We start from the raw sequence: 17,421 nt of genomic DNA, 5'->3' as shown, positions 1-17,421 counted from the left end.
CGAATCGCCGTTGCTAGGACACAAGAATGAAACAAACTCAATTGCTGAGAATTCGCAAGCGCCGCGTTCCCCGCTTCCCGGGAGCGGGCCGGTCATGGCGGCACGGGGCCGCGAGAAGGAGCCGCCCGACCTGGTGCATCAGAACCAGATTTTCTGCGAGACCGTCCGGAAGGAGCTGCGGTGCCAGAAACTGCACACGGAGTACGGGGTCAACCCCCTCAAACGGGGTAAGGTGGGGAGAAAGGGGCCTACCCCCTCAAACAGAGTGAGACTGGATGGGGGAGTACAAATAACTGTTGAGAAGGGGGAGAGGGGAGTCAAGGGGGCCACCCCCTCAAACGGGGCGAGACGGGAGGGGGAGGCAAGGGGGCAAGATATAGGAGGGCCATGACAGAGGGAGTACAGGGTTGACTCCACCAAGTGGATCGGGGTGGGGGAGGGGCCAGTCTGCTCTCTTGGGGTGAGACAGGGCTTGGTGACCATGGCCAACTCACTCAAACAGGAGAGAAGGGGTATGGCCAACTTGAAGTTTTGAGGTAGCCCACATGGCCAATTTAAGATTGGGGTATATGGGGGCAGTCTGGAACTGGCAGTGGTGGCCTGGGGTCACAACACTGGAGCAAGATGGGATGGAGGCCCTAAATGGAAAGTCCTCCCTATCCACTGGCCTGGCTCCAGTTTCCCACCTTCCTATTCACAATCATGTAACATCCTTGTGGCAACTACGTGTGACTCTTGTGTTTGGGGGGCTGGGCACAAGTGCCAAAAGCTCCCTAGAAGTGTGTGTGTGGGGGGGCACCTGGACCGTGTAGAGGGGCAAGCAGCAGGGGAGGGGGAGGGGGCCACCCAGGAGCGGGGCCGCATGTGGGCAGGGCCATAGTCAGGGCACAGATGGCTCCCTCGCTTCTCCAGAGCTTCCAGGGGCAGCACTCCAAAAGCAGTGGGCCACTGCTGCTCCAACGAGAGGTGCACTGCATCCAGCATTTCTTGCCCCGTTTCAGGACACTTAGTCTCCCCAAGCCTCTTATACCCACCATCCATACTGACATGGGAAAGTAATGTTTGGATTTGTATGTGTGTGTTGGGGTTTAAATGCTATTTAACAGCTAGAAACAAGGAGGAACTAGCCCCATGTAGTCAGCCAGAACCCTGTGCTCTTCCAGCAAGTACCCTGCAGGTCACAGTTTAGGAACCTGACAGATCAGTGGATGAACTCTGCTCTCTGGTCACAAACACCACCTAATGCCAGGGTCCCATGGCGCCAAAGCTGATTCCCTTCAGTTGCCAGGAGCAATCAAGTGCCAACATTAACAAGTGCTCCTTTTCCAATCTATAGTCTCTCTTCTTTTCCTTAACAGCTTAAGTGAGCTGGCAGGACACAGATTAGGGGGAGCTAGTGGTTTACCTGAAACTGCCTGTAATATTGATCCCATAATAGCAACTCACCTGCATCATCATATTTCTCCCCAGTTCACACGATCACCAGGAAGCCGATGTCGTGGCATGATAACATAGAAGAGCCTGCGGATGGTAAGTAGCCGCTGAACAGCTGTTGAAATAACTGGCTGACTAATACCAAAATTGTAACTTTTATTGTTTATTTAAACCATGCACCCATTTACATGCATTATTTATTTTAACATTTTTTTTACTGCGTCTCAACTTCTTTAGGATACCGCTACTGTTTTTGTGGTGCTACTAATTCACCTACAATTTTGACACAAGCATCAATTTTGCCACAGTCTGTTTTCTTTTTGGTTCAGACCGTGGGAAACCTTGACCACCACTCCTCCGCTTGTTTGGCTGTGAGAGCCACAACAAGTTGGTCGTTTTTAGTAATAATATAGCTACAGTTCTCCGTTGGCTGATATGGGAGAGTTTCCAATTTCCATAAGGTGTTACGGGGTAAATCAATTATATTATTCTTAAACAGCCAATCTGTGCCCAAAATTACATCACTAGTCATATACTTGGTTTGAATCAAGTTCCTGGTGGTCTTAAAGCATTGAACTGAAAAAGGGAAGCCTTGCACCATGAAAGGGACTTGTATCTAGGGCTTTGGAGCTATGCTCCGGCTCCAGGCAAAAACCTGCAGCTCTGGAGCTGCTCTGCGCTCCAGCTCTGGGCTCTGCTCCAAAGCTCTGCTTGTATCCATTCCTGTCCAGTACTAGGCTTTCCTTGAAATGATTGCAAGACTACGGCCTCCACTTTTGTGCCTTCTTGGGAGGCTGCTTTAATTAGGGAGATGGAGGCTCCGGTATCAGAGCCAGTTTAGGAGCTTGGTTACCCTGCTGAACGTATATGTGGGGTCTCCCTCCTGGATCCCAGGTCAGTTTTCTTATGAATCTCCCTGGTTGTGCTCCTACGTCAGGGGAGAGTCAACATCCAGTAGGCCTCCCTAAAAGTATTCTAAATCCGTCGCTGGAGGAGGGGGCAGATCCAACAGAGGAGTGCTTGGGGCTGTTACCCCAGACACGTCCCTCCTTCGGGACTGCAATTTAAGGACCTCTTTTACAATATCTTTCATGGGAGCCCGGTCCCACTTTCCCCTATCTCCTCCCAGCTGCATTTATACTCTCCATGCCAACCGACGCATATCAGAGTTAGGCTTAATAGAATTATGTGTCTGTTTTTCTTCGTTGGATGCCTGATATTTTGATAAATCGGGATACAATCTTCCCTTTGCCTTGCTACCTCCTCTGCCTCGGGATCTCCCTCTGGAGTAGTCCCTGCGTGTTTCTACCCCTCATGTCGATCCGCTCTTGTTTGAATACGTGACTGTTGGCTCTATTGCTGCCATGTACAAGACCCTTTCTTTCTTTACCATAGGTTATGGTCCGAAGTGAGCGGTTAGTTGTTGGACCATTTTTTTTAGTTCCCCCAAATTGGCTGGGTGGCCATCCTGCCACACTGCCAATTTCCCAGAATAATAGGGGAGCAGAGACGCGGCGCAATCCCTTAAGGACTGGACTCTGAATGCCACTTCATCTATTGCGGTGATTCCAGTAACAGTAGCCAAACCAGCCAATAATTGCATCAAGGCCCATCGAGTGAGATAGTTTTCAGGGTCTTTGTTAGGCTTCTGGGTGGAAGCTATGGTCTTCTCTCCGACTGTTGCCATCATGACCAGGAGACCAAGATCATTAGTAACCGCCCTTCAGTCTAGTGGGGCTCTAAATTCTGGGGCTGCACATATACCCATAAGTCAGTAGCCTTCTGGGGTGGTTAGCCTTTCCCTTCCTGCTAGTAGGACTGCATTGGTGCACCATCTAAAAAAGGTGTCACAGTTTAAAATCCCCAGATGATTGGCCATTGCTTTTAAATTGGCAGCCAATAGTGGAATTGTGGTAATTGTACTGCTCCCCCCACCCTCTACGGGGGTTGTTGTAGTGCGTCGTTCAATGGCCGCCACTGGCGCTGTAAGACACTCTTGCGGGTCATTACAGATGTCCCCTTCCCAAGTTTCCTGGGGGTCCCAGATTCCTTCCTCCCAGTCTAGGCTTCCTTTGCACTGAGCATGGTTCCATTCTTCCGCACTTACTGCTGCGACCTGGGGGGTTGCAAAGCCTAATTTCTGTTTAAGTTGTTTGATGATTGATTCATAGCTGTTATGGCTTGCAGGGGCTTTGCCTTGTTTTAAATGTCAATTTTTTTTTTTTTACCATGCCTTGTAGGACGTGGTTTTCTTTTTTTAAGTTCCCTGGAGGCCGTAGTCTGTTCTGCCAGGAATCTTTTTTTGCCTTTACATGCCTGGACTGCTTCCTTTACCATTTCTAGCTGGCCTTGGGTATTGGTAGCCAAGACTTTCCAATTGTCTGCTCCTTTGTCTGTTTGGTTTAACCTCTCTTGCAAAGATGCTTTTTCCTCTTTGCAGATGGCTAAGTGGAGGTAACAATCATTACATGCCTCCCGTAACAGCCAGATTGCTGCTGTCTCTTTTGGCAGCATTAGGTGGTTTGTATATGAGGAGATATTGAGCCAATCTATCCTCTAGGTCCAAAATGGTGCAGACATCGGCTAGGGCTTGTTCAGTCCAAGGACTGTCCCCATATTTTTGGAGGATTTGCTGAAAAGGAGTGATTTCCTTAACAAAGGGTGAGGTTGGGACTCCTTCCAATTCCATCCCTCCCTCCAACAATACTTTGCCTTGTTTTCTTTTAAATATTTCTAGAAGTTTTGCTTAAACCTTCCTATCACACTTTTACGTGCTGCAATGTGTGATCCAACCTGGGTTTTTCTAACCCTACCACTGCTGACCACTAGCAAGTGGTTTGGCTTGGGTTGGCGCCTAGGCCCTTTTTGTCACACCTGACCATCAGCAAGTGACACAGCCTGGATACTATAATTGTATTTGTATGGTATGAGCTCTATACCTATTATCTTTAGCTCCTGGAGGCCAGAGCTCTGGTTAACCAGATCCAAGTGCCGAGCTTGCGAGGGCCAGCGGTGTGCACACCATCTGTTTTTACAGTAATCAAGACATATGCCAAGATCTCCTCTTTTCGCAATTCTCCACCAAAATGTTATACACTAATAGAATAAAAACCAGCAGGATCTTTTTAAAGGGGTAAGGCAGAATGCCGGGTTTACTGTAAATACAAAAAATAGAATGCAAGCTATTCCATTGACTATACGTATTAAACTTGCTATTTTACACTCACTCACACACACATACAAGTTATTATAGTTACCAGCATAGAGGTTGCTTGTGCCAAGTCACTGGCCAGGTAGTCTGGACACGAGGGTGGAGCCGAGTCTTGTCTGATGCACATCCGATGCTCCTGGAGGGTGGTTGCAGAACCAGACTCAAGAGTTCTTGGGTTCTGTTCTTCTAGGACTTTGTCCACTTGCAAATTTATGGAGATTGCTTCATCATGCTGTTGTTACATTTGAAGTGATAATCAATCAGCAGATGGCACATCCATGACGGCTCCATAACGGCTGGGTGTTATCTTGCTCTTTAATTCTTCGGCTCCTCCATCCTCGGGGCGGTTGGGTGGATTCCAGTTTGCCCTGCGGGGTCATTCGGTTATTTCCACTTTGCACATTTTTTGGCCAACCAATACCAAAGTTGTAACTTTTAGGCTGGTGCATTTTACTCTTTTATTGTTTATTTAAACCATGCACCCATTTACATGCATTCTTTATTTTAATATATTTTTCACTTTTACTTTACCATTTATTTATTTAACTTTTTTTTTAATATATAAACACAACTTTTGGGGCGTAACAGGTTTTAACAAGTCTGCTTAGCTCACTTACTACACAAGCAAACAAAAAACCACAACAAATAAAAATTTCAATATGCTATTCCAAAAAGCAATTTTTTGCAAAATTCTTATTACTGATTAAAACCAGCCATCTAAAAATATACTAATACAATTAACAATTCATCCTTATAAACTCCAAAACAAAAAAAAGCATTTTAATTAACACAACCTTAATATCTTAACTAAAAAGCATATTTCTTTTTAATACTCAAGCTTAGCCTAAAACCCACCCCAAACTATACTATACCTATAACAAATTAATAAAACTCAATATAATCCAACACAGGTTACTCCCTAGAGAATGCATTCCTCCCCCAGCCCTTGGGGGGGGGGGTAAAATTCAGAATATTAGACAGAGTAAGGCTCTCAATTTAAATTCAGGCTTAACATTCCTAAAGCTCATACACTGAATGGATTATACTGCATGTGGGCAGGGAGCACAAGAGTCTTCACAGCCAGCCACAACTCACAGGACCCATGTGACTTAAGGGCAAATGTTGTGGCCATTGAACCTGAGTAACACCCAGACACTGTAAATCTAAATCCACCCGTGGGCAGACATCAGAAATAAAAACATGCTTTTTGGGAGGGGGGGGAGGGGAGGAGTTGTGTGGGAAGGAATGTAATGAAATTCAGAAGGTGATCAAACTATTTTTGAAAAGACAACAAATTACACAGCATATGCTTAGAGCAGAGGAGTGGGAAAGAACAGGGGCTTGGAGCCCAATGGAGGAAAATGTAGATTAAAGGGAGGGGAATAAATGGCAAAGGGCAGGAGGGGAAGGAGTTGAAGGCTCAGGTAAGGGGTGTGTGTAAGGCAACTGGGAAGGGCGACATGGTAGTAGGGCATGTGGGAGAGATTGAAGTAGGGAGCACTTGTCAGCCCTACATTCTCCCCTCCTGTGTGTGTACTGGGGGCTGGAGGGGCAGTTCACATATCTTAGAGCTATTTGTTTCAGGTTGCATTCATCTCCATGGTATACTTTAGAAATCACACCCTCTTGGAGCTAGTCTATGTGGCATGACAACACGCACAAGATGAACGGGAAACTTCACACCTCTCCAAGCTTCCTATGCTGCAGATGGATGTGTAGCCCCTTGTCAAGGCTCCTTCCCCATTCAACGTTAGGGTATAGATGTGGGGGCCTGCATGAAAACCTCTAAGCTTCTCTACCAACTTAGATCTGCTTTTGCTGCCACCACTTCCAATGTGCTAACTCCCTTCCCTGGGTAGCCTTGAGACTCTTCCACCAATTCCCTGGTGAACGCTAATTCAAAACCCCTTGGATCTTAAAACAAGGAGGAATTAATTATTCCCCCTCCTTCCCTTCCCCCCCCCCCACCAATTCCTGGTGAGTCCAGATCAATCCCCTTGGATCTTAGAACAAGGAAAAATCAATCTGGTTCTTAAAAAGAAGGCTTTTAATTAAAGAAAGGTAAAAATCATCTGTAAAATCAGGATGGAAAATAACTTTACAGGGTAATCAAACTTAAAGAGCCCAGAGGAACCCCCTCTAGCCTTTGGTTCAAAGTTACAGCAAACAGAGGTAAAGACTCTAGCAAAAGGTACATTTACAAGTTGAGAAAACAAAGATAAAACTAACACGCCTTGACTGGCTGTACTTACAAGTTTGAAATATGAGAGACCTCTTCAGAAAGATTTGGAGAGCATGGATTGATGTCTGGTCCCTCTTAGTCCCAAGAGCGAGCAATCACCCAAACAAAAGCCTTCCCCCCACCAAGATTTGAAAGTGTCTTGTCCCTTTATTGGTCCTTTGGGTCAGGTGTCAGCCAGGTTACCTGAGCTTCTTAACCCTTTACAGGTGAAGGGATTTTGGAGTTTCTGGCCAGGAGGGATTTTATAGTATTGTACACAGGAGGGTTGTTACCCTTCCCTTTATAGTTATGACACCCCTTCCATCCATCCTTCCTTTAAAAAAAAAAAAAAAAAGTCTCCCACATCAGCATTATCCTGTGCTAGGAATATGGATACAGCAGCAGTTGCTGATTAATTTCATACAATACTATAGCAGTGCACCAGCTCCGTTATAGCTAAGATTACAGAATACTTTCTTTTTAAAGGATTACTTTCCCAAGTGCTCTAAAATCCACCTTTGAATGGACTGTCTTGAAATTTGCTATGCCTCATAGGAGTGTAATGTAGGGTTAGTGGTCCAAACTGGGGATTGAGCAAGGGATTCCCACACAGTTCCAGGCCTTCTCTTGACAGCTCAGAGTCCTTAGGTGAACAATAGCAATCATGGAGACTTTGAAGTAGACCTATTTCCTAATCATCACTGGCAATTAACTACAGGGGTTAGAATCATAGAATCTCAGGGTTGGAAGGGACCTCAAGAGGTCATCTAGTCCAACCCCCTGCTCAAAGCAGGACCAATCCCAACTAAATCATCCCAGCCAGGACTTTGTCAAGCCAGGCCTTAAAAACCTCCAAGGAAGGAGACTCCACCACCTCTCTAGGTAACCCATTCCAGTGCTTCACCACCCTCCTAGTGAAATAGTGTTTCCTAATATCCAACCTGGACCTCCCCCACTGCAACTTGAGACCATTGCTCCTTGTTCTGTCATCTGGTACCACTGAGAACAGTCTAGATCCATCCTCTTTGGAACCCCCCTTCAGGTAGTTGAAGGCTGCTATCAAATCCCCCCTCATTCTTCTCTTCTGGAGACTAAACAATCCCAGTTCCCTCAGCCTCTCCTCATAAGTCATGTGCTCCAGACCCCTAATCATTTTTGTTGCCCTCCGTTGGACTCTTTCCAATTTTTCCACATCCTTCTTGTAGTGTGGGGCCCAAAACTGGACACAGTATTCCAGATGAGGCCTCACCAATGTCGAATAAAGGGGAACTATCACGTTCCTCGATCTGCTGGCAATGCCCCTACTTATACAGCCCAAAATGCCATTAGCTTTCTTGGCAACAAGAGCACACTGTAGACTCATATCCAGCTTCTCGTCCACTGTGACCCCTAGGTCCTTTTCTGCAGAACTGCTACCTAGCCATTCGGTCCCTAGTCTGTAGCAGTGCAGGGGATTCTTCCATCTTAAGTGCAGGACTCTGCACTTGTCCTTGTTGAACCTCATCAGGTTTTTTTTTTGGCCCAATCCTCTAATTTGTCTAGGTCCCTCTGTATCCAATCTTTACCCTCTAGTGTATCTACCACGCCTCCTAGTTTAGTGTCATCTGCAAACTTGCTGAGAGGGCAGTCCATACTATCCTCCAGATCATTAATAAAGATATTAAACAAAACTGGCCCCAGGACAGACCCTTGGGGCACTCCGCTTGAAACAGACTGACAACTAGACATGGAGCCATTGATCACTACCCGTTGAGCCTGACGATCTAGCCAGCTTTCTATCCACCTTACAGTCCATTCATCCAGCCCATACTTCTTTAACTTGGTGGCAAGAATACTGTGGGAGACCGTATCAAAAGATTTGCTAAAGTCAAGGAATAAACACATCCACTGCTTTCCCCTCATCCACAGAGGGAGTTATCATAGAAGGCAATTAGGTTAGTCAGGCACGACTTCCCCTTGGTGAATCCATGCTGACTGTTCCTGATCACTTTCCTCTCCTCTAAGTGCTTCAGAATTGATTCCTTGAGGACCTGCTCCATGATTTTTCCAGGGACTGAGGTGAGGCTGACTGGCCTGTAGTTCCCCAGATCCTCCTCCTTCCCTTTTTTAAAGATGGGCACTACATTAGCCTTTTTCCAGTCATCTGGGACCTCCCCCAATCGCCATGAGTTTTCAAAAATAATGGCTAATGGCTCTGCAATCTCATCCGCCAACTCCTTTAGCACCCTCGGATGCAGCGCATCCGGCCCCATGGACTTGTGCACGTCCAGTTTTTCTAAATAGTCCCGAACCACTTCTTTCTCCACAGAGGGCTGGTCACCTTCTCCCCATATTGTGCTGCCCAGTGCAGCAGTCTGGGAGCTGACCTTGTTCATGAAGACAGAGGCAAAAAAAGTATTGAGTACATTAGCTTTTTCCATATCCTCGGTCACTAGGTTGCCTCCCTCATTCAGTAAGGGGCCCACACTTTCCTTGATTTTCTTCTTGTTGCTAACATACCTGAAGAAACCCTTCTTGTTACTCTTAACATCTCTTGCTAGCTGCAACTCCAAGTGTGATTTGGCCTTCCTGATTTCACTCCTGCATGTCTGAGCAATATTTTTTATACTCCTCCCTGGTCATTTGTCCAATCTTCCACTTCTTGTAAGCTTCTTTTTTGCGTTTAAGATCAGCAAGGATTTCACTGTTTAGCCAAGCTGGTCGCCTGCCATATTTACTATTCTTTCTACACATCGGGATGGTTTGGTCCTGCAACTGCAATAAGGATTCTTTAAAATACAGCCAGCTCTCCTGGACCCCTTTGCCCTTCATGTTATTCTCCCAGGGAATCCTGCCCATCTGTTCCCTGAGGGAGTCAAAGTCTGCTTTTCTGAAGTCCAGGGTCCATATTCTGCTGCTCTCCTTTCTTCCTTGTGTCAGGATCCTGAACTCTACCATCTCATGGTCACTGCCTCCCAGGTTCCCATCCACTTTTGCTTCCCCTACTAATTCTTCCCTGTTTGTGAGCAGCAGGTCAAGAAAAGCTCTGTCCCTAGTTGGTTCCTCCAGCACTTGCACCAGGAAATTGTCCCCTACACTTTCCAAAAACTTCCTGGATTGTCTGTGCATCGCTGTATTGCTCTCCCAGCAGATATCAGGGTGATTAAAGTCTCCCATGAGAACCAGGGCCTGCGATCTAGCAACTTCTGCTAGTTGCCAGAAGAAAGCCTCGTCCACCTCATCCCCCTGGTCTGGTGGTCTATAGCAGACTCCAACCACGACATCACCCTTGTTGTTCACACTTCTCAACTTTATCCAGAGACTCTCAGGTTTTTCTGCAGTTTCATACTGGAGCAGTCATACTCCTCTCTTACATACAACGCAACTCCCCCACCTTTTCTGCCCTGCCTGTCCTTCCTGAACAGTTTATATCCATCTATGACATAACATAGGGTTAACATAAGGTAATTTATCCATGAAGCAGTTTATCACAAACTTTAAAGAGATATATAGAAAATGACACTTTCACCCAAGATTCATCTATATGTTAATATTCCCTTTTGATCTCTGAATCAGTTGCTATAGTGAGATAGGAACTGTCTGTTTACATGGGTAACATCTAACAAGATATAAGTAAACACATACAATTAGTATGACCTCCAAGTCTCTTACAATACAGGTTTGCATTTCAAAGTTCTAGCCTATCTATCCAACATGGAATGGCCCTAATTACCATTCACATACTTTTCTAATATGTCTCTAAAGATTGACTCTGGGTCGTTTAGCCTGCGAGCTGCTTACTCCTTTCTATTGACACCTTACTTGACACACTTTGTATAAGATTCATTGCAATTATATAACAGTGGTAGCAACAATGTATGACCATGCAAATTTCTAATCAGATAATGTCACACAAGGCCAAGGGGGGGGGGAGGGGGTGTCTCAGACTCATCTTAAGCTCTGTCAACTCAGTCGCTATCTCAAAAGGTTGAAGATCCGCATGGTCTCCTTGGGATCGATCATTGCATTTCTGGATCCAATCCAGGGGATTGGTATGCCACCCTAGACTTAAGATGCATACTTCCACGTTCCAATCTTTCAAGGCCACAGAAGATTTGAGGTTTGTGGCAAACCAAGGACATCAACAGTTCGCAGTCCTGCTATCTGGCCTCTCGGCAGCCTCGAAGGTCTTCACCAAATGCATGGCAGTGGTAGCGGATTTCTCAGGAGAAGGGGAGTCCATGTATTTCTATACCTCGACAGCTGGCTCATCAAGGGCACATCTTGAGTGCAAGTGGAGATGGACATCGCCCTCATCCAGTCGACCTTCCGGGTGTTGGGCCTTCTAATTGATGTGCAGAAGTCAACACTGATACCCGTTCATAGTAGGAAAGAGCCTGAGACATAAGCCCTTGTATAAGTATAAGGCAGGACCTGCTCACAGAACCTGGCAAGAACACGGCTAATATTGCAAAAATACACATTCCTAAAAAGTGCTAAGTTCCGAGTACTCATGCAAACACATCCCAATATCAAGAACATCTCAATATCAAGGATGATACAAAAACATTCCCTAAAAGATAAGGTCAGGATAACAGTACGTAACTTGTTCATATCAGGGTATAAAGATGTATCTCAGAGGGAGTATCTTTGGCCAGCTTAGGGAGCAGTGGAAAGTCCCGCCACTGACTGAGCTGCATCTATTGTCACTGGCATACATAGAATTCATAAAATATCAGGGTTGGAAGGGACCTCAGGAGATCATCTAGTCCAACCCCCTGCCCAAAGCAGGACTAATTCTGACAGATTTTTGCCCCAGATCCCTAAAAGGCCCTCAAGAATTGAACTCACAACCCTAGGTTTAGTAGGCTAATGCTCAAACCACTGAGCTATCCCTCCCCCCATATCTTAGTATCCTCAGAGTCTGCCAGGTGCTATTACTGTGCTTCGTTGACAATAAACCTGGCTAGGTGCCTTCATACCTTAATGGATCTTGTGGTCATTGGGCGGTTCACTCAAGGTTGCTGTGCCAACTGTCTGTGCAGAGCTAGGACAGCACACACGGAGAACACACACACACAGCCAAATATCTAACCACACTATTCAGAGAATAGAATTCATCGGGGTGGTCCTCGACTCCCAGCTAGCAAAGGCTCTTCTTCCAGAAGATCGCTTTCAGGCAATCTCAGAGTTAATACGCTACATGCAAGCTCACCTGGTCACGACGGTCAGACTTTGCTTGAGCCTTCCTGGCCACATTGCTTCATGTACATATGTGGTTCGTCACATGAGGCTGAGACTCAGACCTCTCAAAGCTTGGCTGGCTATGGTGTATTCCCCCTCCAGGCATCACCTGGATAGGGCTATCATGGTGCCTCCTTATATTCTCAGCTCCCTGTCATGGTGGCTGGATCACGGAGTAGTCTGCGGGGGAATTCCCTTCACAAATTGCCATCAGCAAACCTGGTCTTGGATGCCTCAGCACTGGGCTGGGGAGCCCACCTGGAGACGCTCAGGTCCCAAGATCGCTGGTTTGCAGAGGAGTTATCGCTTCACATCAGCGTAGGAGAGCTCAGGGCAGACCATCTAGCATGCCAGGTGTTCTTGCCCCTCATTCCGAATATGACAGTCTCAATTCTCATGGACAATAAATCAGTCATGTACTACATCAATGTTGAGGGACCCATTCTCTCCCAACCCCCATGTTGGGAGACTGTCTATGGGAGTTCTGCATTGTGCACTCGATCGAGATCAAGGCTTCATACCTGCCAGGGGTGCAGAACCAGCTTGCGGACTGCCTCAGCAGGTCCTTCTCCACGCCCAGATGTCACAGTGAGCATCTTTTGCTAAAGGGGATTTTCCCCACATAGATTTGTTTGCTACACATTCCAACAAAAAGAGCCAACAGTTCTGCTTCCTGAGGGGGTCACAGCCCGGCTCCAGGACGGATGCCTTTCTGATGAGGTGGTCGCACTACCTATTCTATGCCTTTCTGCCCATCCTGCTGATTCACAATTTGCTGATAAAGATCAAGCAGAATTGGGCTCGGGTTATTCTAATAGCTCCCAGCTTGGCCTAGGTACCACTGGTACACACCTTGCTTGTTTATCTCTCCCTTGAGACCCCACTCAAGCTCTCTCTGTACCCAGACCTGATCTTGCAAGACCATGGTCGGCTGCTCCATCCGAACCTCAGCTCTCTGGGGCCTGAAATCTGCGGGGCTGAACCCCGAACAGGCTTGTTTGGAGCAGGTCTGCAAAAGTCTCCTGGGCAGAAGGAAACCTTCCATGAGTACAGCTTACTATGCAAAGTGGAAGCGGTTCTCTCTCTGGTCATCCAGATGTGGAGTCCCGCTGACGCAATCTTCGCTTCAGTAATTTAAGATCAACCTCCTATCTTTGAAAGAACAGGGCCTGACCCTTTCCTCTATAAAGGTCCAGTTGGCAGCCATTTCAGCATTCCATCCGAATGTCAACAATAGGTCGGTGTTCTCCCTTGAAATGGTAGACGGCTTCCGCAAAGGTCTGGAGAGGACATTTCCCCAGATGTGGGAACCTCTCCCCCCCATGGGCCTTGAATCTTGTCTTCTTGAAAGTGACGTGGCCACCCTTTGAGGCACTGGCGATGCATTCTCTACTACATCTTTCGTGGAAAACAGCCTTTCTGCTGGTGATTACTTCGGCCAGGAGGGTGTCGGAGATCTGAGCCCTCATGGCAGAACCCCCCTATACAGTTTTCTTTATGGACAAGGACCAGCTTCAGCCGCACCCAAAATTTCTCCCAAAGGTTGTGTCCCAATTCCACTACAGCCAACCAATCTTTCTGCCAGTCTTTTATCCTAAACCTCATACAAGTAAGGAAGAACATGCTCTGGCATTTTATATTGAAAGGACCAGACCATTCTGTAGGTAACTTCAGCTCTTCATAGTGATAGCTGACAGAATGACAGGGCTTCCCATCTCTGCCCAAAGGATCTCGTCTTGGATCACATCTTGCATACGAGTGTGCTATGACCTCGCGGGCATTTCCCCTCCACCGAACTTAACTGTCCACTCCATGAGGTCTCAGGCCTCTTCGGCGGCCTTCCTAGCACAGGACCCATTCCAGGAGATACGTAGAACAGCAACCTGGTCCTCAGTGCACACATTCTTCACACACTATGACCTCTCCTGTCATTTGTGAGTTTGCAAATATTATTGCCAGCAGTGCCGAGATTTCTTCAGCTAATTCCTTCAGCAGCCTGGGGTGAACAGCATCAGGCCTCGCTGACTTGAATTCATTCAAATTAGTCAGAAGATCTCTGACATGTTCTTTACTTATCCTGATCTGCATCCCTTCCCCTTTGTCTATGGCAACTTCACTAGTCGTCCGGTCACATGTTATTTTTTTTGTGAGAAGAATTAAGCCCCACTTTACTTAAAAGGTAAGTTTTGCACTTTTCAGTCACTATTGCCATCTCCAGGAGGCCAGCCTTGATGACCTCTTGAGGTCCCTTCCAGCCCCACATTTCTATGATTCTATAACTGTGTATGCACATGCCTTTACACAGAATGAGAACAACCTGGGGAAAAAGGCACTGGCATACAGGGTCTGTAAGGTTACAAACAGACAAAAGTTAATAGAAATAGGAACTGGTTTCCTGAAGTCACAGATCAGGAAATAGGAACTGGAATAGTAAGGGACCAGGTTACAAGCAAATAACATAAGCAATGTCAATTGGCAGGATAGGGAGGGGTGGCTGGCAGCAGACACAGAGTGAGGATAAGGGGCTGTTATACAGGAGACAAGGATGACAGAATTAGCAAGATGTATGGGTATGTTTGACAAAAACAGTAGATATACCATGACACCTCACCGGGTCATTCACAGAAGCGCAGAAACAGAGAGCTGACTTCACTGTTGACCTCTTGTCTATTTCTTTTAGAGCAGAAGCTCCTCAGGATAAGGTTCAACTCTTCCCTTATGTCATGCACACTGTTCCTTTCTTCTGGTTTAAAAAACACTGTCTTCTCCCCATGCTTTTTTTTCCTAATCCAACAGCCAAGTTTCTGAATCTTATTCACCATGCTGCACTGGAGCCAACCAAGAAATACACAGAGCCACAGACAGAGAGCCAGGAAATTGGCTGGAATACCACTCCCTTGGTGAGTAGGATCTCTAAACGCTCTAGAGTATAAAAAGGAGCAGCTCAATGTAGGCCTTTGAACTCATTTCTCTGTTTGAGGAATAAACCCGGAACAAACTTGAAACAAATATAACCAATGGAACAAAAAAGTGTGGGAAACAGGTTTGGGAAAGAGCTGAGGTGCTAGTGGGTAGCAAATTGAACATTAAATTTTAGTAGAACGTGATGGAGTATGCAGCTCTACTCAGAGGTGCCAACTTTCCGAGTTCCGGGTGGGGTGGGTGTGTGCGCGCACTCAACCCCTGCTCCACCTCAGGCTCCGCCCCCACTCCACCCTTTCCCCCAAACCTGCACCCCACCCCTTCCTGCCCCTGCTCTTCCTCCCCTCCCACCCCCCAAGTTCCTCCTGCATGCTACTGTACATCTGATCGCTGTGGGCAGGAGGCACTGGGAGGGAGGGGGAGGAGCTGATCCGCAGGGCCTGTCGGTGGGAGGGCTGTGGGGGGAGGAGCTGATCCACGGGGCTGCCAGTGGATGCTGAGCACCCACTATTTTTTTCCCCATGAGTGCTCCACCCCAAAGCACCCACGGGCCCAACTTGCATAGGCACCGCAGAGTACAGAGGTGAAGTGATAGTCCCCCTCTCTCAATCTGCTGCAACCATATCCAGAATATTTGCATTCAGTTCTGATAACATCAATATCATATGCTACAAATGTTTGTAGGTAAGTGTGGTATGACTATATCCTTTAGATAGGTGGGAAGAACCAGGAAACTACTAATAAACCTGAGGTGTATCCCAGTCAGAATATATATTCTGATTTATGATAAGGAATCAACAAGGAAATTCTTGAGGAGAAGAGATGTGAACTCTGACACATGGGTTTATTAAAAACGGATCACATCTGACAAACGAATAGCAGTAATCATGACTGATCCAGCAGAGACTTCTGAGGTTCCACTAAAGCAAAGGAGTGCCTGAAGAATTCTGGTAAATTTCTTCTTGGAAACCAATTAGTTGAGGGAACATAAAACTGATAATTGTATTTGTTTCAAAGTAGAGACAGGTCAATTTCTTAGAGCTTCCTCTACTCAGAGGGGAAAAGAGCAGATAGGCAGTCAATGGGGTAGAGTAGAGGGCTTTAGTCTTTTCAAAAATTAGCTAGTTCCTAGATGGATAACACCTGCAAACAGGCTATCACTTGGGGGTAACAAGGTGTATAGCACACCAAGGGGAAACAATTTCTGGCTGCAGGGATTCTTATATAGACCCTGTGCAACTCACCCCTTCTTGCTACCGACTCCTGGCTTGATTGGTAATGTACTTCTGACCAGCCACAAAAAGAAAAACGTTTACTCTTTACTCCAGACCTCACGCATTCCTGCTGGCTTTAGTGACATGTTTTTATCCTTTATACCATTAGCCTGCAACAAACGCAGCTAAGGGGTGAGGGATCCCATTCCTGCATCAAACAATTGTTAACTAGTTCCAGCTCCAGAAATGTTAATGCTATGGTGCATCTCAGGTGAGTCAGTTACTGGTGACAATGCCTGAGCTAGAAAGAGCCCAGCTTGACTTTCAGGTGGTTGATTGAAGTTGCAGGACTAGCAGCAATGGGCGAGGGAAAAGAAATACATCTAGAATTGAGCACATCTAAATTGGAGTTAGAGACAAACCTAGGAACTCTCAGTACCATTTTTACAGATCACTTTAGAAGTGCAGTTACCAAAAGACAAATGAAGTTTCCTTTTTATGAGCACCTGGCTACTGTAGTAATCCAACAGTGAAGATTTGATGGACCAATGGCCGGTATGGTAAATCCCATCTAGTGCTTTTACCTTAGTGATGATCAGCCAATAACCTGAAATACGAGATTCAGTTACCTTGTTAATCATATAGTCATCCAGTCATGCAGCAGTGAATTGCAGCAACTGACTCCTTGAATCCTTGATCTCAAGGAGAACATCTCCTGGAGACGCTCCTCACACTTTGACCATTTTCTCTTCCACAGATTAGTGTGGACCGCACTGACCGCAGACTGTACTTCCCATGCCGGAACAGTGAGATCACCAAGTACATGGCTGCCATGTGGCGCCTGAAGGAGCAGAGTGAGAACATGCAGTAGGGTGGTAGTAGCAACATTGCTTTGCTAGGCAGAGTTGTATGGTGTTTGGAGTTTCTAAACAACGTTGCCACCTCCTCATTGCCACGAGTAGCCCTGTAGATTTCTGAGCAAGGGAGGAGGAATCTCCAGCTGGGCCATACCTCCTGGAAGCTGGCAGCTGTTACAGAAATAAACCCATGTAAAAGTTCTGCTTTTCTCTCTTACTGCTCTCATCCAAGTGGATGTACTAACAACCCGAGAAAGGCTCTACCCTTTTGACAGGCTCCAGGCTTGAGACTGTAGCAAAGCCAGTATTTACTAATTCTGACCTGGAGGTTAAATTCCC

The 17,421-nt window shown here is 46.5% G+C and overlaps 1 protein-coding gene across 1 annotated transcript; it reads left to right on the top strand.

Annotated features, from left to right (window-relative positions):
* Positions 1 to 6: 6 nt before the first annotated feature.
* FAM183A (family with sequence similarity 183 member A) lies at positions 7 to 17,283 on the top strand. The gene is made up of 4 exons (XM_034780188.1): positions 7 to 227; positions 1,471 to 1,530; positions 14,886 to 14,989; positions 16,983 to 17,283. The coding sequence occupies exons 1-4, from the start codon at positions 95 to 97 to the stop codon at positions 17,094 to 17,096; spliced, it is 411 nt and encodes a 136-aa protein (XP_034636079.1). The 5' UTR covers positions 7 to 94; the 3' UTR covers positions 17,097 to 17,283.
* Positions 17,284 to 17,421: the final 138 nt, after the last annotated feature.

The sequence above is a fragment of the Trachemys scripta genome, chromosome 8, assembly GCF_013100865.1.
Source record: "Trachemys scripta elegans isolate TJP31775 chromosome 8, CAS_Tse_1.0, whole genome shotgun sequence".
NCBI classification, from domain to species: Eukaryota; Metazoa; Chordata; order Testudines; family Emydidae; genus Trachemys; species Trachemys scripta.
The sequence above is the reverse complement of the archived record's forward strand: the minus strand, read 5'-3'. Positions and strand labels throughout refer to the sequence as shown.

What these genes read in the sequence shown, in the direction of transcription:
- FAM183A (XM_034780188.1), top strand. Translation starts at nt 95, where the DNA reads ATGGCGGCACGGGGCCGCGAGAAGGAGCCGCCCGACCTGGTGCATCAG. An exon ending in GGTCAACCCCCTCAAACGGG is followed by an intron (nt 228 to 1,470) that starts GTAAGGTGGGGA and finishes ATTTCTCCCCAG; the next exon opens with TTCACACGATCACCAGGAAG. An exon ending in CATAGAAGAGCCTGCGGATG is followed by an intron (nt 1,531 to 14,885) that starts GTAAGTAGCCGC and finishes CTAATCCAACAG; the next exon opens with CCAAGTTTCTGAATCTTATT.